This window comes from Lonchura striata, chromosome 14 (genome assembly GCF_050655825.1).
Source record: "Lonchura striata isolate lonStrDom1 chromosome 14, ASM5065582v1, whole genome shotgun sequence".
Classification (NCBI taxonomy): Eukaryota; Metazoa; Chordata; class Aves; order Passeriformes; family Estrildidae; genus Lonchura; species Lonchura striata.
The window spans coordinates 13,616,244-13,640,529 of NC_140716.1; the positions used below are offsets into that span (position 1 = coordinate 13,616,244).

The window sequence follows — 24,286 nt, forward strand, 5'->3', positions numbered from 1 at the left end:
GCCAAACTGAACAAGAACAAGCAACAGCTTGTTCTTTCTGCAGTGTCTTAACCACCCTGCCACTCTTCACATCCTCATTCACTGCTTTTTCTGTTTTTCTGAGTTTGGGCCGTGGTTTGCTGAGTTCAAGCTCTGGGAATCACAGAATCATTAAGGCTGGAAAAGACCACCAAAATCCTTAAGGCCAACCTTTTATGGCAAATGTTCTCATGCCCCGAAACCACATTTGGAAGTGCCACCTTTACTTGTTTTCTGAACCCTTCCAGGGATGGTGACTCTGCCACTCCCCTGGGCAGACACTGTGCTTAATGACTTTTTCAGTAAAGAAATTTTTCCCAATATACAGTGGATGTGATAAACATTTGAAAAAAAAAAAACAAAAACAAAACAACAAATTACAATTGGCAACCTCAAAAACAAACCAACTTTTCCAAAAAATTCCTAATACACAGTTACTCCTGGATATTCCCGATTTCCTAATTAATTTTTGCCAACTTTAACCTCTTGAAAGTCTTCCCCAGGTGATGACTGGTTGCTGCTCTTTGCCCCCAGGTGTGCTGTGGCTCTCAGTGGTGTCCGAGGTGTTGTACATCATGCTGTTGGTCGTCGGGTTCAGCCTCATGTGCCTCGAGCTCTTTCATTCAAGCAGTGTCATAGATGGGCTCAAGTTAAATGCCTTTGCTGCTGTCTTCACTGTGCTTTCAGGTATGAACCTCCCCTTCCCCTTTTTACCACCACAAAGCAAAATTTCACAACTTTGAGAGAATAAAAAACCAGAGGCTCCAAGACTCTCTTATCCCCATTTAGCGATTGCAATTTTTCACTGTAATTTTTTGTTCCTTTGGCACAAAGACTGCATGATAAATTCTCCTCTTGCCAGGGAGAAGTGAATATCCTCATTCCTGATTTCACAGCAGCAATGCAGTAATTATCCTTCCCCAGCCCGCACAGCCATTACCACAGCTCCAGCCTCAGCTCCATTTGCAGCATCATCACACTCATTTTCCAGAGGAAAATTAAAAACATGGAACGCTGAAAAGTCTTTTTTCTCTTTTAATCCTGAAAGTAGGTGGTGGCTGGAAAACCAAAGAAAGGAGCTCATGTTGTTAATTAACAAAATGGAGAATGAAAAGGGCTCTAATCCTGGCACTGAGGAGCAGCCCCAGGAGTGGGCTGGGACATGCACATCTCTCAGAACTCTTGGGCTGGTTTCGTGCTCAGGCTGTACCTGGGGCCCCTCACCATATGAACTTGAGGGATTCACTTCTTTAAAATAAGTCCAACCCTGTGGTTAAGTGCCCCTTGACTTCTGTGAAGATTTTCTGGCTAAAACCCCCACTTTCCAGGATTTATACAAGCAGCCAGGGTGCCCATGTGAGCACGCCTGCGTGGACCTCTCTGGCAGAAAGAATTTCTGCAATAGAAGTGCATTTTATCCTGCTGCATTTCAGGCTGAAGGCATTACAAGAGGCAGTGTACATCCTGGGAATGACTTTGTATCTTCAGGGATAGCTGCAAATGGTGAAATAATAACAAGAAAGAAAGGTCAGAAGTAGAGCTGAGTGACAAAATCTGATACGAATTGCCAAAGCATATTTTTCAGCTTTGGATATAATTTGGAACTTAAAAAAAAAAAAAAATCAGTTCCATTTTCAAAATCAAACTATGTGAATTTCTTCAGCATTCAATCAATTACTTCCATGTTGTTCCTCTGTCCCTTCACCATTAACTGCAGTTTTAAAGTTTTGTAAGAATGATGAAGTTTTCTTTCCTACACAACTTTCTATTTTTATTTTGGCCTTCCCTCTTTCTAAGTACATTGCCAAGATAGTCCAAATATAAACTTCAAAATTTTACTGGGAAAAATGATAGAGGAATTGAAACAAGGATAAAACCCCAAACCCCAGTACACTGCTAGCTGTTATTTTCAATGGCAGGGATATCAGGGGAAAGAAGAAAACTATATTTATTTAAGCTTAGCATATTTATAATGACATAGCTTAATAGAAATTAGGTAATGAAGAGGACTTTCCATTGGAGCATAACACTCCTCATTAAATTCATGCTTGAATTCCCTCATAAAAGGGCAATGAGATCTCCACATTCTCATAGCTCAACATCTAAAGTCTAGGAAAAAATATCCCAGCACTGTGGTCACTTATTGCTGTTCCTATGAGCCACAACATCACAATTTTGGTATCTCTCTTAACCTTACACAAACAAAAAAATTTACATATGCCTCTCATGTAATATTTATAATAAAACATTTTAATTAATGTGATATATTCCATAAATGGCATTTCTAGTAAAAAAATACCATTAAATGCTTTAAAATATATTGTCTTTTCTAAATTTCCTTCATCTCCAGCTTTCCAAAGCTCATTAATTTCTCCCATTACTGACACCTCCATGCAGCTCTGGTCCTGCAGGGCTCAGCATCTCATAGCAGCTGTGGATGATCAGTGTTTCTGCACTGCCAACCACTCCAGCTCACCACATCACCAGGATTTTCCACCTGCAAACACCTCTTGCCCTGGAGCCTGGGTGGGCACAGGCATTGTGCCCTCCCTGCCCAGCCTCAAGCAACTTTTCCCAGCTGGGGGGAAAGATGGTCCTGGGCATGGAGCTTTTGTTGATTTGTGGTACAGGCAGCTCATTTTAGCTCATTAAGTGTACAGCAAAAAGGACCAGAGGGTTTCCCCACGGAGAACTTGGCAAGGCACAGCTAAAATAGACCAAACCAAAAGTGAATGAAGCAGCACAACAAATGATTTGCATTATTCTGCTTAGTTTGGATGTGGCATAACAGCAGCAACAGCCCTGCCAGGTGCAGATCCAGCTCCATCCCGCCCTGCCATTAGGCAGACAAAATAAAGAACATTTCCAGTGTTTGCTGGTGACCTCCTCCTCCTCACCTGCACCAGTGAGTGTCACCTCAGCCTCCCACACAGGCACAGGGCTGAAGGTGGCTCACACCCTGAGCAAGGTCTGTGTGACAGAGCCGAGCAGCTCAGCCCTGCTGGGGCTCGTCCTGGCTGTGTCAAACCTCCTGCTGCCTCTGAGTGACTCTGACAGGTCTCAGGGCAGGCTGTAATATTTTATTAGGGGTGAAAAATTACTGACAGGACATATAGAAATAGCAAACTCCAAGCTTAAGATCAAGGCACAACTGTCAGCTGAAGAAAAATCCACTGATTAAAATAAAAAGTTCAGCAAGTTCCCGCTGCATTCTGGAAATTAAATACAACCAGGATAAAAAGCAAGGTGTGCAGCACTTTGCTGTGCTCCCATTAGGCCACCCACCCTGCCCAAATCTCGTTCCTCCTGGAGAGAATTGCTCTTTCCACCTCCTATCTTTGCAGTGTGTCACTCCAACACGAGGCAGCTGAGCAAATCACCCCAGCTCCCAGTAACACAACGTCTTCCCTCAGCCTCTGCACTTGTCTGTATCAAATCTGACTTTTGTCTTGCTGAAGGTCCTGCTCAACATGCCCACAACACAAACATTCCCCAGCTGCCCTCCCCCAGAAGTGCCCTGAATCATCCACATCTCTGGGGAGACTAATGGAGTGGTTTAGGTACTGAGAGTAAGAAGGAAAGAAGAGCCAAAAATTGGGTGTGCTGGGGAAGGGAAATCCGGATCATGGGAGAAGTTAGGTGGTCAGAGAGAAGGGTGAATGAATGGTCAAAGTGTAGCACACAGACCTCACTGCACCAACCATGACAGAATATTGGTATTTCTAAGTGCCTGGAATTGCCACTGCAGCACAAGAGGCTCCTGCACATCTGTAGGCCCAAGAACTATTTGGGATAGAGTGATCCAGCCCCACCTCCTTAGCCTGAACCTTCACTTTCCAGAGCTGCTTGGGGATCATCACCCTGCCATGGCAGGAACATCCCAAATTACTGTAGCTAGAAAATACTCCAAGCCTCAGAGCTGCTCCTGACCACCACTGCTTGAAAAGCGGGGTTTGGTTTTCCTCAAAGGGCTGTTTAAATATAAAGTTTAGGGGTTTTTTTTCTGTTCAAACTGAAGGAGCACAGTGGCCAGCTAAAGACAGAGCCACTCAGGCCACCCTGTGACTTACTGCAGCCTTGTTCTTTAACTTCACAGAGACTGAAAGGCTGATCCTCACCCAGCTGCAGTTCTCTCAGTGAGCTCCAACAGTGTCACAAAAGCATCACCAGCCCTGCACCACCTAAAATATCCCAATGGGGTCCTCTCACCACACATCATCAGGAGAACCAAGCTCATTCACTTCCTGGTGCAACTTCCAAATGTTTTATGAGTGTTCAAATTCATAAATCCTAGCAAACTCTGGTTGTGTGGCATGAACACACTGAGCTGCACTGCCTGCAGAAGCCTCTCTCCTCCTTCTGTCACCTGGGGCCTGTCTGTGCTGGGCTGTGAGGTGGCTGTGGGTGGCACAGCCCTGGCTGGCAGCAGCAGGGTTGGTGGGGATGCTCCTTGTGCAGCATTTTCTTCAATTATTTTCTTTCTTCAACTCCTCTCTTAATTGAGAATTCAGAATGATGTAAAATAATGAGCTCTCAGTCACATCTTTCCTCTGCCCATGCAGCTCCCTCCTCCACAGTAGAACAGGAGGCATAAAAGTACAACAAAGACTTTTTTGGAGCTCTCAAAGCACTTCTAGCAGTAGCTCCCTCAAGAATGATAAAAAACACGTTTGGCACAAAAATTCCTGTTCTAATCCCTGCTTCCCAGGTCTCTTGGGGATGGTGGCACACATGATGTACACTCAAGTTTTCCAAGTGACAGTCAGCCTTGGGCCAGAGGACTGGCGACCACACTCCTGGGACTATGGATGGTCCTTCTGGTAAGTGTCACCCCACGTTCATCTCTTTCCCCTCTGCAGCTGTTCCATCAGCCTGTTGGGATGCTGCACACATCACCTCCAAGTGCCAGGGGTGCCCCTGTGGATCTCCAAACCTGCAGGAGCAGGAGCCCCCAGGGCCGTGCAGGTTTGGAGGTGTGGGGGACAGTTCAGTGCAGCAGCAGCTGTTCTATCAGCAGGTACAGAGCATTTGTAAATAAACAGCACCCACAATTACAACACAGATTGAGCACTCTCATTAAAGTTCAATTTAGGAACATAATTGCCATGGCATTTCTGAGACTTTGAGGTTTTTTTTTTTTTCCTTGTTTTTAATTAATGTCTCAGTTGAACCTTACGGTGCAGCTTTGAACACAAGTGCAGAGGAAGGTGCAGTGCTCCTGGCACCATGAGACTTCCCTGTGGATCATGGGGAGAAGGCTTGGGAAAATGGGCATGGCTTTTTTTTTTTTTTTTTTTTTTTTTTTTAACCTTTTCCATTTATCTTCTAAAATCACATAAAACTAATTTGGCCAAGACACAGCAAATGTGTTATATTGCTTGCATGTTTATAAGAAGCTTACCAAGAGCAGGAGGCTGTGGAGAATAAAAATACCTGCAAACAGCATCCCCAGTCCTCCAGAGGCATCAGCCTATTTGGATGGATAGGGAAAATACCTTCTTCTTGTAATTTCTAAAAATAGCACATTATTTTCTTTCCATCTCAAAACAAAGACAACAATCTTTGCTAACACCAACAAGTAAATACTTCTTATGCACAGCACTGCAGGGAATTATTTAAGTCTCCTCACCTCTTTCCACTGTGTTTCATAGGAGGAGTTACTACCATTTTAGCAACATGTTGCAAAATACGAATGACATTATATTTAAAATACAGCTTATTTGGTGTCGCAATAATGAATATTTATTGCATGTGATAATGGACTTATAAATACATTGCATTCACATTTATAATATTTATATTAATATTTATAACAAATCTGTCACAATAATTGTATAATTTTCAATAGATTTAAATAATAAGGTGTATTTGTCTTCAGTAATCTATTTTGTAATTTACCGCAATACTCAGACTTCAAAATGCCGTTAAATGTCTTGCATGATAAACACTCATTAGATTATTCTCCTTCATCTTGTGCAAGCCAAGAGCCCCCATGGCTCAGAGTGGGCACCAGGGTCCCTCAGGGAATCCTGAGAGATCTCCCTGGGCCCACTCATCCCACCCACATTCCCTGCTGGAGCTGTGTCCCCAGAGATGGGGCTGGTATCCCACACATGGGGCTGGTATCCCACACATGGGGCTGGTATCCCACAGAGATGGGGCTGGTGTCCTATGGCAGATGGGTTTGGGATCTGTGTCCCATGGGAGATGGGGCTGGAAGCTGGTGTTCCACAGGAGATGAAGGTGGTATCCCATGAGAGATGGGTTTAGGAGATGTGTCCCATGGGAGATGGATTTGGGAGCTGTGTCCCATGGGAGATGAAGTCCAGACCCAGCCCTCTCCCTCAGCTCTCCCTGGGCAGCCACAGCCAGGGAGGGCACAGTGGGCTTTGGTTCAAGCACCAGGACTGGACTGAGTCTCACTGTGGATGACTCAGATACTCACAAGCAGGGAAATATGTGGGAGCAATGTCCCCTCTGCCTGAATTCCTGGGGTGAGACTCAGCTTCACTCCACACAGCCACGCTGGGAGCTGAGCTCCTCTCCAGCCACTGCAGCCACAAAGCTGCTTCTTGCACCCAGCAGTCTCCTTCCAACCAGCGGCTCAGCTGGCACGGGGCTGAGCAGCAGCAGCATTTGCAGCCTGCAGTGCTGCTCAGCAGCCTGGGGACAGCTGTGGGGCCCCTCATGCCATGCTAGCAGAGCATAGCAGAGCTGGAAAAGGAAGGGAGGGCTGGAGGTCAAAAGGAGCAAAACCAAGGCTTCTGCCTTCCCAGCTACACTGAGCCAGCACTGTTGTACAGAGCAGAGAACCTCCCCTGGCACCACCCAAACTCAAATGAGTTCTTTCAGAAGAGTTAATTACAAATGCCCACCCAGCCTGGTGGAAAAACACACATGCAGGAATTATTTTCTGCTCCACCTGGGTTCTGATGATGTTCTGATGTTCTGGAACATGAGCTTTGAGAAGCCCTGACCCAGCAGTTGTCACCACCACCCTTAACTCCAGCCTGCTGTAAATGTGCCACTGCAGCCCCCAGCCACAGAGCAGAGCCCAGAGAACTGAAACAGCCCTGGCAAGTGGGGCCAGGGAACACTGTCCCCATGGCCCAGAGCCAAAGGGCCTTGGGGAGCTGGCATTTCCACACTGCCATACCTTTCCTTAGGGCCAGTGGGAAAATTAAGTTTTCTGTGACTCTACTTCCCCTCTATCAAAAGGGAATGATAAAAACAGCCTCCCCCAAATGAAGAAGGGCTGCTTATGGTCTGCTCAGGTGTCTCAGGGTGGTGTCTGCTGTCCTACCCCATTCCCAAGCCATTGGCAAAGCCTGGAGGTTGTTCTGGGCTCTGGCACGACTCAGGAGTGGGCCAGGGCATTCTCCAGGCCTGGGATTTCAGTGCCTCTGAGGATCAGTGGATGTTCAAGTTCAGACTCTCTAAAGCAAATAAATATAAAAAGCCTGAGCTGTCTGAGCCATGGAGGAACCTGAGAGCCCAGCCCTGAGCTCAGCTGCAGGAGGGTCTATGGGTACAGTCCCAGCACATCTGGGGCGCAGCTGGCATGGAGAATTAACAACATTGCTGTTAAAGAGGCCTTTACCTAAGTGTAACTCCTAAGGTAGGACAACCGCTTTTTACAATTCAAAATAAATAGCATTTAACCAAGGTCCATAAAAACTAAAGTGCACCTATCCTAATTACCTAATTACTATGATTTCACAAATTCCAGGCACTGAGAGTCTTCATTCTGTATTTCCTTCTCTGAACCTTTCAGCACTTCTGATTTCATCAGAAACCATCAGAAACACCCAAGAGAAGTTCTCCTTCAAATGCCATTCCCCAGGCACCTCCCAGGCACAGTGAGGCATGTGGTTTTGGCTGGTTTCTTCCTGGATACTGCTTGGGAGCCCAGCTGGAACTGTTTGCAGCTGCTGGAGCTCTTCCCCACACTCCCGTGGGAGGAAGGCTCATGGCAGGCCAGGAAGATGCTGTGCCTGGACACTCACACCTAGCACAAGCTCCCTTCCTGCTTCTCCCCCAGCCATTGGAAACTTCAGGGAACTTTGTCACTCCAGGGTCACTACATTTCCTTCTCATTTGATTGCATCTGGCTAACAGGTTCAAAAATGACAGGGAAAGAGCTGCCTCCACACATCTCATTGCCTCAGGAGTCCCTGCAGGACTTGCTGTAAGCTGAATTTTGAAATCATTGAAATGAGCCATTTCTGTTTACTTGAGCCATTTTTTCCCCAGAATTTGTCAGTCCATGAATATGTGCTCTTTTTCAAGTTTTGTCTAATTTGAAATGAGAAACTGCTTCCTTGTCTGCAGGTCTTTTGCAGAATGGGAAAATAGTTCATGCTGAGAGCTGTGTTGACAATGCGTATTTATAAGATAATGCTACTGGGGCTGGGTACTTTCTGCTCTGCATAATTCAGATCAATTTGTTATAGAAAAAGTGCAAAAAGGAGCAGGTAAAGTGTGCCACCATCACAGATGATGGAGTTAATCCAGTTTATTTAGGCAGCCACTGTGAACTATGTGTAGCCAGAGTTGATGGGCTGAGTGAAGCCAAGGGGAGCTGGAAGGCAGAGAAGCTCTGCAGACAAAAGGAGTAATTCAGGGCCTGTTTTTGCAGCCTCATTTCATGCTCAAAAAGTATCTCAACTCCTTGGTGCCATGAGTCCCTCACCAGCCCCATCTGAACTTGAGGTCAGGGAGAACAAGAGAAGCTGGGGTAAGCCCTGTCCACAAGCAGGGGACAGAGCAGCTCCCAGCTGACCCTGCTTGCCAGGAGACCCAGGACAGCTCTTGCTGCTGTCCCAGCTTGGCACTGGGCCAGTCTTTTATTGGCTTCCACTTCCCTTCTCCCTCTGCCTCCCTGTGCTCCTGGCTGGTGCTTGCAGGTGTGCTGGCCCCGGCTGGCCAAGGGTGGCTGGCGCTGCTTCACTCTGGGGAGCCAGCCAGGAAAGCCCCCAGGCTGGAATGTTGTCTTCTGGTCTGGTCAGGCTTTCAGAGACCAGACACAAGGCAGGAAGGCCAGAGGTGTCCATGAACCAGGACAGAAGGAAATGCAGTAGTCTGAGGAAGGCATGAACAGCAGATTAGAAACCATCCCTGCAGTGGCTTTGTGCAGCAGTGCCCCAGTATTGTAAATGCAGGTGAACCCAGTGGGAAGAAATGACAATGTCTGACTCAATTCAGAAGGCTGAATTATTTCTTTATTATAACTATGCTAAAATACATTAGTATACTATATAAAAGGAGGATACTAAAACTACATACTACTTTCTCTGACTCTAATTCTAACACAACTCATGACCCTCTCTGTGAGTCCAGCCCCAGGTGGGTTGGATTGACCATCAGGCTCAAACAATCCTCACCAGAATCCAACCAAGCACTCACCCCAGGTAAACAATTCTCCAAACACATTCCACATAGGAAAAACAAGGAGCAGAAATAGAAATTGTTTTCTCTTTCATTTCTCTCTGTGCACCTCTATGAAATATCCGGAGAGGGAGAGAAATCTGTTTGCCACATCCCAGGGATGGGAAACTGCTCCAAAAGACTCTCTGGGGCATTGCTCCCTCCAGGAGTGTGTGGGTTTTAGCACTTGTCTGCAAGGCTCTGAGGCATTTCAGAGGCAGATCAGGAGGTGTCTGGCCCTGGTGCACTAAGTGTTCACCCCAGCACAGGGTTCTCCATGGCGTGAAGGCTGTGCCCAGCCCCAGCCCAGCCTCCTGCCTGCCTGAGCACGAGCCACAGGTCTCTGGAGGTAAGATGAGCTTAGATGAGATGGGTTTGTCACTCCAGCTTCCCTGCCTGGTCCCAGCCTGTGTGTGTGTGTCAGAAATATGGCATGAGCTGCTGTGTAACCCAGCTCTGTCTGCTGGTTTCTCTCTCCACAGTCTGGCGTGGGGCTCCTTCACCTGCTGCATGGCTGCCTCCGTCACCACCCTCAACTCTTACACTAAGACTGTCATTGAATTCAGGCACAAGCGCAAAATCTTTGAGCAGGGCTTTCGAGAAGAGCAGAACTTCCTAGACCAGGAAGCCATCAAGTACTTCAGAGAAAGGTCAGTGCAGTCAGTCACTCCATCAGGGGAGGTTTTCATGGACTCTGCTGGTTTCAGAAAGCCCAGGCTCTCACCCACTTCAGCACTCATGGGTGAGACTCTGAGGCACCTGGAAAAGGCGTGTGTGAAAGGCAAACACAAAAGGTCCTCCTTGATTTGGTTTTTCTTAAATTTAGTTCTGTCCTAGTGCTCACCCTTTCTCCTGTGCTCATTAAAATATTTACAATATGCACCCAATTCACAAAAAGCTGATTTTCCCTCCCTAGAAAGGTAAAATTGTGGGGATGCACCAAATGTGAATCCATCCTTCCTCAGCACCTGCAGCAGGCACCTCCCAAAAATCCCAAAGCTGCTGGGGCATTTTCCAGCCACCACCAGGCCACTTTGGAGGTGCCATCTCCCACGTGTGGTCCCATGCCCACAGCCCATCCCTGGCTGCTTTGCACAACCCATCCTCTGGAGCAAATCCACACAAATACGGCAAACATCCACACGGTGCCACCCCCACGGTGGCACCCACCCTGCCACCAGGGTCAGGGGTGGACTGGAGCCCTGGTGGGTCCCAAGACCCAGAGGTGCTCTGTCACTCTGCCCAGCAGCTGGTCCCTGTGGCTGCTCCAGGACCCTCCTGCCCTCAATCTTTGGTGAGGAAGTTCAGGCTTTGGTTAAAGCTGTGGATTGTGAAGAACAACACAGATCCTGGGCTCACACAGCAGGGATGGGCTCCATAGGGTGATGGATCCTCACAGCATGAAGAGCTGAGAAGTACCAAAAATCCTCACCAAAATCTATGGCCTGTAGTGATATAAAGACATTTTGGGGGCAGGAAATACAAGCAGGATGCACTGCTGTTAGTCAGAGCAGTGGGGCAGTTTCTCCGTGGTGGAAGAGAGTGGTTGGGAAGCTCTGAGAGGACAGAAGGTTTGGAATGAGCAGCATTTCAGCAGCAGAGTGAGGAGCTCTCCTGAGAGGACAGAACCAGAGAGCTTCCATGATCATTGCTTTCCCTTGGTTATCTCATTCATTATTCTGTTGTTGCAGTTATCCCTATGCTAACATCCAAATTTTCACTCTACCTTTTAGACAGTCTGGAAGGAAAAGAGAAATGAGGCAAACAACCATGATTTTCTTAATTTTGCATTTGGGCATGACAGTGAATTTTTAAAAAATCTCTGTGGGAGAAAAGAAAGCCCAGACACAGTGAAGAGGAAGGGGTCAGTGTGTGCCTCAGGGTAAATCAGCACTCAGGGAGGGAAACCAGACAAATTTTTCAAGTGAGAATTGCAGATAAGAGCCCGGGAGAATTATAAGGAACAGTATTGAGTTAGATTGGAAAATGCTAAGGAAACTTGTTGAAACACCACTGGAACAGTAAATAGCAGAATATATTAATGTCCCAGAGGACAGGGACCTCTCTCTCACATGTGCATTGTGGGTTTGGTTTGGGCTCCTCCTGCCCTCACAAATGACACAGTTCCACCCCCAGCCCTTCCACACACACTTGGCACACTCAGCTCAAGCATGTGGTGTTCCCTGACTTCATGATTATGACTTTCTTTTTTTATATCACATTATTTTAATTGTTGTATCTGAATACATAATAGGAAGCCCAGAGACAGTGTTACCATGGGATCATTCTAGAGATTCAAAGCTGTGCAGCAATATACAAATTTTTTTTTTTAATTTTTAAAGTGATCATATTTATGCTCAGCTTCCCTGGTGTGCCCTGGGTCTGCTCTGGCTGCTCTGACTGCAGGGGTCCAGGGGCTGTCCATTAACAACACCCTGTTGCTGCATGCTGTGGGTGCCCTCAGTCCCACACAACTTCCCTGAGCTCCCATCTGCCTTTGCACAAATAGAAAATAAAATAAATCCTCTTTCCTTCCTGTGCACATACCCAGGGATACTTCACATTCCCTCCTACTCCTCCACCTCCATGTTCCTTTTCATACCTCATGAATAAAACCCTCCAGCCTTTCTTCCTTCCAGTTGCTTTGCAGATATCTTCACCCTTTTTGCCTGTTCCTTTGCCTCAGTGCAGAGCCAGCACCCCCTGGAGCACACACCCAACCTCCGGGTGCACACACCCTGTGCAACAGGCATTTTCCTCTATTCCTCTGAAAATTAAACTTTATCATTATTCCCAACAGCTCCATTTATCACCTGGGACTCAGGGAAGGAAAGTGTCAGCCCCATTTTGCATGATAAAACTTTTTTTGTGGGAATATCGTCCTACAGGCCCCTGCTCCCAGGGAAGAAATTTGCTTTATGAAAAGTAGTGGCAGTAAAATGCTGCTTATCTTGCACGTGTTTTCTCAACTCTATCATTGTATTGTGCTTCATTTTAATTGCATGCAACTGCATATAACAGCAGAAGATTTGCTGGAAATGTGGATATTAAAGCTGAAATGGTCCCCTGGGAGCTCCCAGTTCCACAGCTGTGCTGCTGCCCCAGCAGAGCAGGAGGTGCAGGGATGAGCCAAGGTTTGCTGTGCTGGTCCCCCTCCAGCAGCTCCATCCCCTCCCCTGCACAGCACCCGGCCCTGCTGCTCCTTAACTTCAGCCTCTGCTCTGGGAACGTGGGCAAGGCCTTTAACACCACGTAATGTCTGTGTGCACCCCAAATTCTGCTCCACAGCCTGGTCTGACCCCACCTGAGCCAGCCCTCAGTCAGCCACAAGGAGCACATCCAATTCCTCTGCCTCCTGTGCCCCCAGCATCTCACTGCTCCTGCCACTGGGAAAACATTGAAGCAGCTGCTGAAAAAGCAAAGATTCGTGGTGTTACATCCACTTATGTCCTATCCAGGCCTGGGATTCTTCAAAAAGTCCAGACAAAACAGACTCTGGCTCACACTGTAAAACTGAATATAGAGATACCAGATAAGTGAATATAAAGACACCAGAACTCTTCAGATATAACAGGTACAACAGCCCTCAGGGCAACCCTGAGAAAACCAGGTCAATTATACAGAGGTATTATTCATGCTTTAAGTGTTCTATAAAATTATCAGACTTAACTGCCAAGTCAGCTTTCAGTCTTTGTCCTTCAAGTGTTTTTCCTTCCTTTTTTCTTGTTTTCCTTTGAAATGAATGTTTGTCTATAACTTTTGCTCATCTTTTTCATTTTTTTCAGTTCATTGGGTGTCAGTTCATAACAAGTTTCTCTCTTCCATCCCTGCCAGTTTCTCTTCCTGCTCTGTATCACATGAACACTCTTGTCCCATGTGGTCATGAGCACAGTCTCCCCTCTGTGGTTTACCTCAACCAGCAGAGGAGGAGCCCCCACTGCCCTCCTGCTTCCTTCCTTCCTTCCTGCTCTGAGGACCCCTTTAGGAATTAGCTCTTATATGTTACCTCTTTATCTGTAATAAAATATTGCTTGCTAAGTTCATTTGCAAGAAAAAATTAGCTCAGTCATCTTGAGATTAATTCTTGCAGGTATCCAGGCATTTTACTAGATGTCACTTTAAAATGCAACCTGGCTTTTGCTGTTGGCAGTGCTGTCCTAGCAGAAAAAAGGCATTTTACAGGTAACCATTGGAAAAATCCAACTCTGTACCTTTCAAATAACCAATATGAAATGATTGATACAGAAACAAAAAACTGTGGTTTATCTTAAATATGTGCATTTTTTTCAATTAGTCATTTTCAAGTAATTAATCAGTAATCAATTTCTAAATCTTACAGCCTGTGCTTTATGGACTATTAAGCCAAAGATAAGCCAAAGGAACAGGGATTCTTTTTTCTGTCCCATAAGGTCTGACAATCTCTGTGACAACAGCTGCAGGAATGGTGACAGACCTTCTCTTCCCCTGCCCAGCTGTTTAGTAGCTGCTGTTTGAGCAGCTTTAGCTCTCCCCTGCTGTTTTTGCAGCTTTGCCCCTGTGGCTGTGTAATAATTAAGACACATTCACAAGAATTTTTCTCTTTTAGACCAAGCAGCTCCACCAACACCATCCCCACATCAATCCAGGCAAGGGCCAGCACAGCCAGCTCACCCAGACTCAATGTCTTTCCCAAGTTTGTTCTTAGTTTCTTGCCTTCTCTTTTTTCATATATTAAAAAAAAACCTTTCAGGCACCCTCCCCACCACACCTTTCCCTTCTCCCAGGATTCTGGCGGATTTTGCTCTCAGGTAAAAATGAAAACTTTCCCAAAAGCTTTGGGAATAGAGGTTTGTTGCTTTCCCAGACAGCCTTGCCCAAGAGATAACCAAGCAGCATAAGAACAGGACAGAATTCTCCAGCATTCAAATTAGGATGTGCACATTTCCTATAAATTTGTGTTATCTCAAGAAGCTGTTATCTCCTTTGCTCTGCTGGGGGCAGGGCAGGAGCTGCTGGTGGGGCAGAGGGAAGGACAAGAACAGCTCCAGGGAGGACAAGGGAATGTCCAGGGGTGAGGGCATGTGAGGACTGGAGCCTGAGGTGAGGGATATGGGGCCTGAAAGGGTGGAAATCAAATCCAAGTGAGATCCTCGTGGAGAGCTCGTCACTGCCTCAGGCAAGGAATGAAAATTATCTTTAATTGCACATTAAATTACCCATGGCCTTCTTTTAGTGGGGACAAGAGCAGCTTTTGGACGTGCATCCAGGCTGGTCAGTGGTGCAGAGTCCCACTGGAGCTGAGCCCACGGCACAGAGGGGTCAGGGGGTTATCCCACCCTGGGACCCCCGAGATCACACAGCCCTGGTTCAGGCTGGGATCCAGCCTCGTGCTCCCTGAGAAGCCAATCTCACTCACCAGGGCTGTTAAACCAACATATTTAGCAAGTACATCTGGAAGATTCAGCCTCCCCCGGCTCACCCATCCGTAGCACAGCGTTTGCAGCTGTCCATCAACACCCATTGTGCCACTGCAGCTGATTTCACAACATTTTTCTTGCTGACTGGGCCCTTACTCTGATCTGCAACACCAACCTAAGCAGGCAGATGCTACTGGAGAAATTCTGGAGTGAGCTGAGTTCAAACTGCCATTGATAGCAGTGCAAACAGAATGTCTCTGCAGGGACAGAAAATGTAGTTTTAAGTGCTAGGAGCAGTTTGAAACAGACAGCAGGACCAAAGCTATTGCAGAGCTAATAAATCAGGACTATTCCCAACACTGTGAGAACCAGAACTTTTCAAATCATCATTCACATGCTATTTTTTCCCTTTTTGCACATTTCTGTAATGTATCATACTCACAGCTTGCTTCCTCTAAGTCCGTTGTGCTCGTGTCAGATGTGCAGATCATACCAATGCCTTCCAAAGACATGCCAACCTTTTGCTCTGATTTCCTGCTTGGTCACCCAGCTATCTGAACAGGGTTTCAGTTACTGACCTGATGTTCCTCCCATTGGCAGAGTCAGTAGCTCTTCACACAGACATCAATATTTCCAATCTTCCTATTCCCCTTTCATCAGTGCACAGGGATGAGTGCAACCTCCTGCCTTGGATTTGTTCTGCACTTTATTCTGCAACACAGGGAGCTTTATCCTCAGAGCTGCTCCTCCTGGAAATCACATGGACTGGCACTAGAGTGGTGCAGCAGCAGCACCATCCCCACTTCCAACACACACAAATTGCCCAATGCTGCTGGCCCCAGTGCTTAGATCCACCCTGGAGAGGGGAAGAGTGGAGAGATGCAGCCCTGAGCCCCTCATTTCTATTCCCCATGGCCTCTTTACATGAGCTTTCTCCAAAAGAGGCAAAGCCAGGGGAGCCAAGTCCTTCCTGAGCCCATCACCATCTCCATGGTGGGCTGGCTGTAGATGGAGGAGCCCAGGTACGTTGGACTCTTATTGGTTTTGACCCTTCCATTTGTGTACATTTGGGAGCAGCCTTGGTTTCTGTTAAAGGTGCTACTTCTATATTCTCTTTTCCAGGACTGAGGAGGAGAGGGCTGAGGCTGGGGACCTGAGGTTACAGTGCCTCCATAGCTGCTCCCCAAATAGTAAGTGACCATGGCTCGAATGTGTCTGGCACACATGGCTTGTACTGTCCCCACGCTGGCTCCCGGGGCCCAGAACGAGGTTTGGAGTAGGAAGCTTTGGGAATAGAGGTTTGTTGCTTTCCCAGACAGCCTTGCCCAAGAGATAACCAAGCAGCATAAGAACAGTACAGAATTCTCCAGCATTCAAATTAGGATGTGCACATATCCTATAATTTTGTGTTATCTCAAGAAGCTGTGACTTCATAGTAGTTTAAAAATATGCTCTAATTTACACCTGTATAACTTTCATTATCACTACCTTTTTTCATCTATCTTTATCACCAATTCATGATGATGCATGCTATTGAATATAAAAATGATTGAAAGCAGCTTTGGTAGACAATAACGTTAGTATAATTAATGCCGTTTCTTGCACTTTCTCTGGAAATTGCTGTGCTTTTATTCAGTGTTTGCAAAAGCTCTTGCTTTAAGCTATGGGAATCAGTGGTGCAATGTACAGAGCAATGTTGGAGCATGGCTCCTGCCCTGCTCTGAATACTATACTTTTTCTTTACTCTCCAGGAAAGATGTGTGCAGTTTCATGCATCTATTTCCTTGGAAAGAAAGCAAGTGATCCTTCATTCAGCAGGAGGGAGCCTTGGGAGAGTGACTTGCTGGCTCTGCGCTATTAAAATTTGGAAACCTCATGGCATTTTGCTGCCTCTGTCTTGCTGAGATGCACATCTCAGCCACATACTCATGGAAGCTTGGTGTCTGTAACCCCCACCCCTGAGGGTCCTGCTCCCTCCCCAGACCTGCTGGAACAGCTCTCCAGTCCCATGTCACTGCAGGTGGTGTCCCCACAGGCATGATAGTGCTGGCACTGCTCTCCAGCTCTGTTTGTCATCAGCTCACTTGGTACCTCCTGCTCCTTGAAAATGTCATGTCAGTCATGGACCTCTCCACAGGCAGATCCATGTCCTTCATTCTCACAGGCCTCAAAATTGATCTGGGTCACATTTCCTGAGACTGTTCCTCACCTGCCAAGCTCCTGGCGGGTGCTCAAATGTGTTTATTTTATTATTGAAGCCTGTCCAGAGGTCTTTGTTTTAAGGAACAAATAACAAGTCTTGGCAATAGGTATTCCAAGGAATAGGCTCTGCAGGCCCTATGGCCAGCCCTATCCCAAGTGTTCCTATTTTAAAGGACCCAGAGCTCACCCCATAGAGTGCTGACAGTGCTGGGAGAACAGACCCCAAATGAGAAGCCCCGAGTCAGGTTAAAGAACAGTGGCCATCCCTCGATATTCCATCAGGCTCAGCCTCACATCCATTACCTTCTGTAATGAAATCAGATCAATATTAATGAAGTGACAGGAGGGAAGTTGTGCTCTCAGTTCACAGTTTACTTACAAATCCAATAGAAGCTGCAAAATGCTCATTATCCATGCTCATTAGGGAGGAAAAACCATTAGTTACTGCTGCTTGGGATGGCACAAAGCCTCACAACCCTCAGATGAACCTCTCCTTCCTCAAGCAAGTCCACCAAGCCATAACTGGCCTGGGCCTGACCCCAGGATCCTCCTTGATGCTGGTTCCAGTGTCCCACACTCCCAGTCCTTGTCACATTCCCCATTCCAGAGGCCCGTGGCCAGCAGAGGATTGAGAACGGCAAGAGATGGGCTTGGCCAAAGGCAGAGCAGCCACCAAGGTCACACTGGCCCCATGGGTGGTGTGGAAGAAGGGGACACATCACCTGGAACAGACCAAGCCAGCAGCCACGTGCCACCAGCAGAGGAAATGCCAGCGGGTCACTGGGAGCACTCCATGGACGCTTCCCACAGGGGTGGTCCCATGCCAGCAGGACACCAGGAAGCACCACCTGGAGTTATTCCTGCTGCTCTCCTCCACCAGCACCTCATTCCCTGCAGGACCTGCCAGCACAGCCAGGAGTGCTCTGAGGAGTTCCAGCCTGGAGCAAACTGCAGATGAGGAGTCCTGGCTCATCCTGGGGCGGCGTGAATCTTTCTGTCCTCCCAGCAAGACAAAACAGGGCACCTGTCCTTGCTGAGAGGAAAGGATGTGGGGGAGTGTCCCTGAGGAGTGAAAGAGCAAAAGCTGTAAAGAGGAGAACAAGGCTGAGCCATTGTGGGAGACAAACACTACCTGGCCAGGTGATTTTGGAAGAGAGAATGTTAAAAGTTTTTGAGCAGCCCAACAGCACTGTGGGAGCACAGGTAGCACAAAGGGCCTAATGCCAGGGCAGGATATCAGGTTCCTCTGCTGGCAAGACTGAGCTCTCCATTTTGAGAAGTGGCCTTAAATGATAAATTCCATCAGAAGCTTGAATCCAGAAGAGTCTCAATCAGGACAATGCAGTTATTCAGTCTTGATAATTCTATATTAAACCATTTAATGTCCATCACTGAACTATAATTTTCTTTTAACAGGGTTAAAAAGAAAATTATTTTATTTCCTTTAAACCCCTTTAGCAGGATTTAAACTTACCTGGGCTGAGAACAGCACCAGGGAGCTCTAACTATAACTTGGCATCCTCTGCTCTCCCCAAGCTGCCTTCCTGTGCAAACATATGGCACTGGCCCCTATACCTCTGATACCCCTGGACATACCAAATCTAACATTTCCAGACACTTGGAAAGTCTATTTGTTGTCATTTTTGACCTTGGAGGTCTCAACTTTTTCTTTCAGAAGTGCAGGACTGTGAGATCTCAATGTTCCAGCTGTGTATAGCCACTGCACAAAAATATAGGAGAAGTTTCACATCGGGATATTTTTGTTGTTGTTGTACAGTTATTTATTAGCAAGAAGTACTCACTGTTGTTAGGCTCCAGACAGAAATAGTCCTTGATTTCAGACATATATATGTCCATGCCACCCTTTCCTTCCACCCTTTCCTCCAGAGCTCTCCCACCATGAGGCATTAACATGAGGAGCCTGGATCCCACGGGGCAGGTGGGAGAGGTGCAGATGGTGAATGTCAAATGGGCAAAAGAGAGAGGCAGGAGAAATATCACAAAGGACAAGGAAGGATAGGTGTGGTGGCAGAGCCAAAGAAGAGATAAATAGCCCAGAGGAGGAAGAGCTGAACAGGAGACAGCAAATTCTTGCTCTCTGTGGCTGAAAGCCTTGGTGTTATTTGAGGCAGATAAACCCAGAGTTCAGGACACCAGCTTCTTTTGTAGAAAACTGAGAGATTATTCAAAATTAATTCAGTGTTAAAGAAATAATATGTCACTGTTTTGGCAGCGTGGGCATTTCAGAAGGGTCACCTGACGAAGAGGAGGCCTTGAAAAAATAGTTTTATTCTCATGTCATCACCCTGTAGGCATTTCCCCTGGGTCCATCCTACAGCTCTTTTACCATCCTCCCACCCTGGCTGTCTACAGTGAGATTTATGCAACCAATCCCTCAGTGCTTCATTCTAAAGCATAGTGTAATTTTTTCTATTCAGACAAGTTCATCAGAAGAACTCTAGGTTTAAAACACAGTGGAAACGATTCATAAAAAAAAAAAAGAATATCCACTGGGTTTTGTTTTTTTTTTTTTCCCTCCATCATGAGTGCCATGGAAGCAAAGTGGTGCTGGCTGTGCAGGCAACTTTCAAATGTCTCCAAAAAAGTCTGTAGCACCAGCTCAGCTGGAGAGGGCAAGGCACAGACGGCAGCCAAGGTCACTGTGACAACGGGGAACATGCTTTATATGCTGAGCAGCACAGGCTGGGAGGCGGCAGACAACAAGGGCTTGACGCATTTGAAGTGTCGCTCAAAGTTGAGCCAAGGTTTCTCCTTGTGGAGGTACCTGACAGCTGCAATCAGCTGCCTATTTCATGTCAGCCTTGATTCCAGCTCCAACTCTTGCAATTCTTCCTGTAATTTATTCAGTTCATAGTGATTCACCACATTAAAAAAAAAAAAAAAAAAAAAAAAAAACACAAAAAGCAGGTGGGGAAAAATCCCCTCTGCTAAAGCACCATGGTTACGGGTCGAAGATCCAGCCTCGCTGCACCGGCGGCAGCGGGAATCTCGCTCCTGTCTTCAGGCAAAGCCTTGCCCACTAGGAAATTCCAAGGCTAAAGGTCTCAGTTCTGTCCTCATTTACCTCTGCTAACATCCAGACTGACATTTTGCTTTAACATTGCTTCTTGAGCTACCAGTTTTTCTGCTTCTGAGATAAGGAGGATGATAAAAGTAAATGCAGTCCCATGTGGAGCATGGCAGCCTGCAAAAACTAAGGGGTGGAAAAGGGAAGCAAAATAAGCTGACAGTTTATAATACACTTCTTGTTTCCTCCAGTGCACAGGTGAATTGAAAGGTTTCTTATATAAATTTCAGTGGGATTAGTTATGAAACGTGCTTTCTGTCACTCTTTTAAATTGCATCTTTCAATAAATGCTTCATCTCCTACAGCTAATCCTGGATTTATGCAAAAAACTCCCCAAACCACCCCCCCAAAAGCCAACCCTGTCCCACACTACTAAAGATGTGAAATTAAGTCTTTCAGACTGTATGTGCACCCAAATAGCCTTTCACTTACTGTGCATATCCTATTTCCCCCTAGAATGGAGGTAGGGATTGTTCTCAGTTCAGTTCAGATAGTTTTACATGGTGTTATATTTTAGGATAAATACATGTACCAAAATGCATTTTTGTTTTAATTGCATTAAAGTGGGGTTGTCTGTTGTCAGCCACAGTTCAAAGCCTGAGCTACTGACCCTGACATGCAAGGAAGGGGCAGAAATCCCTCTGAGCCAAATAACTCTGGTTTTCCTGTAAAAACCTTTTTATTCATCAGGGACTCTCCTACAACAGGCAAGGTAAAGTTAGTGAGAACAGGGACAGCCCAGAGGTTCCAATGGAAGAGAAGGACGGTGAGGTGGGACTCAGAGGGGAGAAAAGTTGAGAAGAGGAAGGGGAACGGGGGGAGGAATAAATTATTTTCACAGTTAGGAAAAACCACAGAATAGCTCAGTATGGACAGGGAGCCTGGAGGGCTCTGGTCAGTCCTGTGCTCCCAGAATGTCCAGGCTGGATCAGGCTGCTTCATTCCTTGTCCAGTTAGATTTGAACAAGTCCAAGGATGGAGATATCCCAATACCTCTGCTGGCCTCTACCCCACTGTTTGAACACCCTCAGGGTATAAAAGCTTTTCCTCATGCCCAGTTGGCAATTCTGGCCTTCCAGTCCAGTTCGGCCAGGCTAAGAAGGCAAGGCTGTCCCAGGTATTCCCTGTGTGCTTGTTTTCTCTCCTGCCCTTTACATAACCCATTTTATGATTCCTTTTAGGCCCTGCTTTTATGCAGTAGCTCTGTAACTGTCTGCATTTCCAATTATAAAACCTTTAAATTTGATTTAGACCTGATAATTAAGCTGTGATTTAGCAAATTAACCCTATTGAAGCCCAGAGGTGTGAGACATGCTCTTTAGAACCTTAAATGTTTGGTGTTTAATTGCATCCAACACTGAGAAAAGTGCAGGGAGGAGGAGAAGTGACTGTGTAGCTAATTCAGGCCGCTGGTGCTGACAGGACAGGACCTCATGCAGATCTCACACATCCCATCCAGACCAGGATTTGCTGCTGTCTTCCACCACAAGGATTTACCAGATGCACAAAAAGACTCAGTTGGTCCCTGGCATCACTACAAGAGTTTGTCATGTCCTTTGGCTGTTAAAAATCCTGCACCATGATCTGCACAGTGAATGTCTTTGTGTCCACTTCAAGGTCAAGGCATTTCTAGTTGCATTCCCTACCTGCCAGGACAGTTCCAGCCACAGGGGTGGAACATCTTCCTCTCTTGCCATCAGTATTGACAGACTAAGAAAAATTTAGCCATCCTCTAATTCCCTGGGTTCCCAGGCAGTGCTCCCAGGAGACTGAAGCATGAGGGCCCACAGAAGAAAGGCAGGTCTTCACACTGGGCAGGATGGGCAGGGAGAGGTGCTGTGGCCACCTGCAGCCAGGTTTTTGTGTTCTCACAGTCATTGTGCCAGGAGCTTTCATCCCTTCCTGTCCTTCCCCAGCACCAAACCCTTGGTTCTTGCAGAGCTGTGTGATTTTGGGAAGGAGAATGTGGATGTCCCAGTGGTTCTCACACTGGGGACAGCTGACACGTGCTCAGTTGACAGCAGGGAGGAGTTGGTCCTGAATTCATGTGCCTTATTCTCAAATGCTTTGCTCTTGGTCCTGAGAAGCAAAGGGTTTTATACAGACACGATAGGCAAATCAGCCTGTGGGGAAATGCAGCTGTGGGAAACAGGCTTAAAATTGTCCCAAAATAGGCCTAAATTTTTCTTATAAGCCTTTAGCCCAGTGCAGAGGAAAAAGTGTGTGTTTGTCTTTCTTTAGGGCTTCACAACACCCAGCTCTAAGTGTCACTAGCCCGCAGAGGAACAGGAGTGACCATAATGCTCAGAAAATTCCCCCATTCGCTACGTCAAGCTCTTCCAGCGACTCATCAAGCAGCTCTTCACTTTCATCAGAACCAACCAGCCAGATCTCCATGGTTCAGGATCAAACCCTGCTGGACATCACCTCCATCACTAGATTGGCCCCAGGGGAATCACCAAACCCTCAACCACTTGAGCAAAGAGATACAAATTTAGCAATATCGTGTTCCAGCCCACTCGGAGCAAGGACTATTCCAGCATCTTGCCCAGCCAGCCTCAGGCTCAGTCTAACACCCAGCTCAGCCAAGCCACAGCAATACTCTGACTGCTCTCCAGTCAGCCCAGGGATCAATGCAGCTTCCTTCTCCACCTTCTGTCCTCACTCAGCACAAAACGTACGAGCTTCAGCTTCAGATCACACACTGACCCCAACCAGGACAAGCACAAGGCCTCCAGCAACAGCGACTCCTGAAGAGAGTTCCCAGGCTCCTGGCTATTCTAAAACTGAATTAAAGAATACAGGAAAGGGGTTTGAATCAGATCTGGAAGATCCTGATCATGAGAGGTATGTATCCAGACCACACAGGTGTCTAAGTCCTCAAACAGCCCGTGTTGATATAGAATCAGTAAGAGCCCCCCCCATAAAAAAGTTAAATATCTTTTATGATTCAGATGTTCCCAGTGTTTGTTTTCCAGTACCCACCCTGTGCTTCCACTAAACCCTGTAACCCAGGAAGCAAAATGCCCTATTTCCATATACCCATTTAACTCTCCAGACTGCCCTGGGCCAGGTCGTCAACCTCAGCTCCACCAGCAGGGCACAGTTTCAGGTGCCTCCTTTCCTTCCAAACTTTCCCTGGTAGCAGCAGGGAGAAGCTCTGCTGTCCCCTGGAGCCGACAGAGCAGAGCAGGGGATGGTGCTCAGCGACATGGCCGGGATGTCCCCCCCAATCCTCCACTGCCTGCTCCGACCCCAGGCCAGCTGGGCTCATCCCACTCCTCCGAGCCTCTGAACTCCACCCTGTCTCTGCCACTTCTTTCCTTGGCAGGAGATTTGTAACCACACAGCAATTCCAAGCCATGGAGAAAGAGCTAGAGGATGTAAAGGAAGACCTGAAATGCCTGAAGTGGAAGGTGAGACACATAGGTGAGACGGTGCAGCCCCTGGCCGAGGACAGCAAGAGGTACAATGGCTACACCCTGACAGAGCTCAAGGCCATGGTGCAGTTTGAGGATGACCCTTACAAGGCTGCCCACAAGATCCTCACCGCCCTCTTCAGCGACGTCTACTGGCCACAGCACCCAGCCACTGAGCAGGCCTGCAACTCCCGCTCCCTGCCCAAGCCCAGAATAGACCCAGAGCTCTACATGGTCTACTGTGACATTCTGAAAAGCATATTCCCTGGAATTAGCAGCCAGACTTTGAGGGAAGAGACACAACACATGCAGCCAGGCACCCAGAAAGCAGTGCAGTAACACCAGAGCCCACGGGTGCTGTGCAAAGTGCCGGGTCTGCCGTGACTTTAGAGGACTGGACTGGGGTAGGTCCCGTGGTCCCCTTTAGGTATGGATTGTCTGTGAAGGTGTTGGTGAGCTCTGAGCCCTCATGCCACTTGCCCAGTGACACAGAGTGGGACGGCATCCTGCACGCTTCCCACATTTTAGAAAACAATTGCTCCTTTGGTGTCTCTTTCAATCTATGGACGTTTCCTTCTTTCCAGCAACTACAAATGCTGACAAAAGAATCCCACGAAGGCGTTGTACGTCCAAGCAAGGGCCTTCTCCCAGCCCCAAACAGACCAACCAACCAGCATCTGGGTAGTTTCTATTTTCTAGAGTGTATCATTCATTAAATTACATTACTTGTTAGAAAA

General features: G+C 47.0%; 2 protein-coding genes and 1 long non-coding RNA gene across 5 annotated transcripts in view; 2 read left to right on the top strand and 1 right to left on the bottom strand.

The window, feature by feature from the left end:
• Nucleotides 1-15,550, bottom strand: part of RBFOX1 (RNA binding fox-1 homolog 1) — a 1,274,894-nt gene extending 1,259,344 nt beyond the window's left edge. Inside the window, exon 1 of one of the 2 annotated variants that reach the window (XM_085591760.1) lies at nt 15,419-15,550. The gene's annotated coding sequence lies outside the window, so the exon portion shown is untranslated. The other variant, XM_085591759.1, reaches the window with a different exon arrangement.
• Nucleotides 1-24,286, top strand: part of GSG1L (GSG1 like) — a 58,031-nt gene extending 33,745 nt beyond the window's left edge. Inside the window, exons 3-7 of one of the 2 annotated variants that reach the window (XM_021531205.4) lie at nt 553-705; nt 4,727-4,838; nt 9,927-10,094; nt 22,372-22,981; nt 23,462-24,286. In XM_021531205.4, the coding sequence (XP_021386880.3) occupies nt 553-705; nt 4,727-4,838; nt 9,927-10,094; nt 22,372-22,981; nt 23,462-23,563 (1,145 nt within the window). In that variant the 3' untranslated portion in view covers nt 23,564-24,286. The remainder of the gene's footprint in view (nt 1-552; nt 706-4,726; nt 4,839-9,926; nt 10,095-22,371; nt 22,982-23,461) is intronic. The other variant, XM_085591755.1, reaches the window with a different exon arrangement.
• LOC146766089 (uncharacterized) lies at nt 15,498-16,716 on the top strand. The gene is made up of 3 exons (XR_014958423.1): nt 15,498-15,862; nt 15,963-16,030; nt 16,592-16,716. It is a non-coding gene; the product is annotated as an uncharacterized LOC146766089 (long non-coding RNA).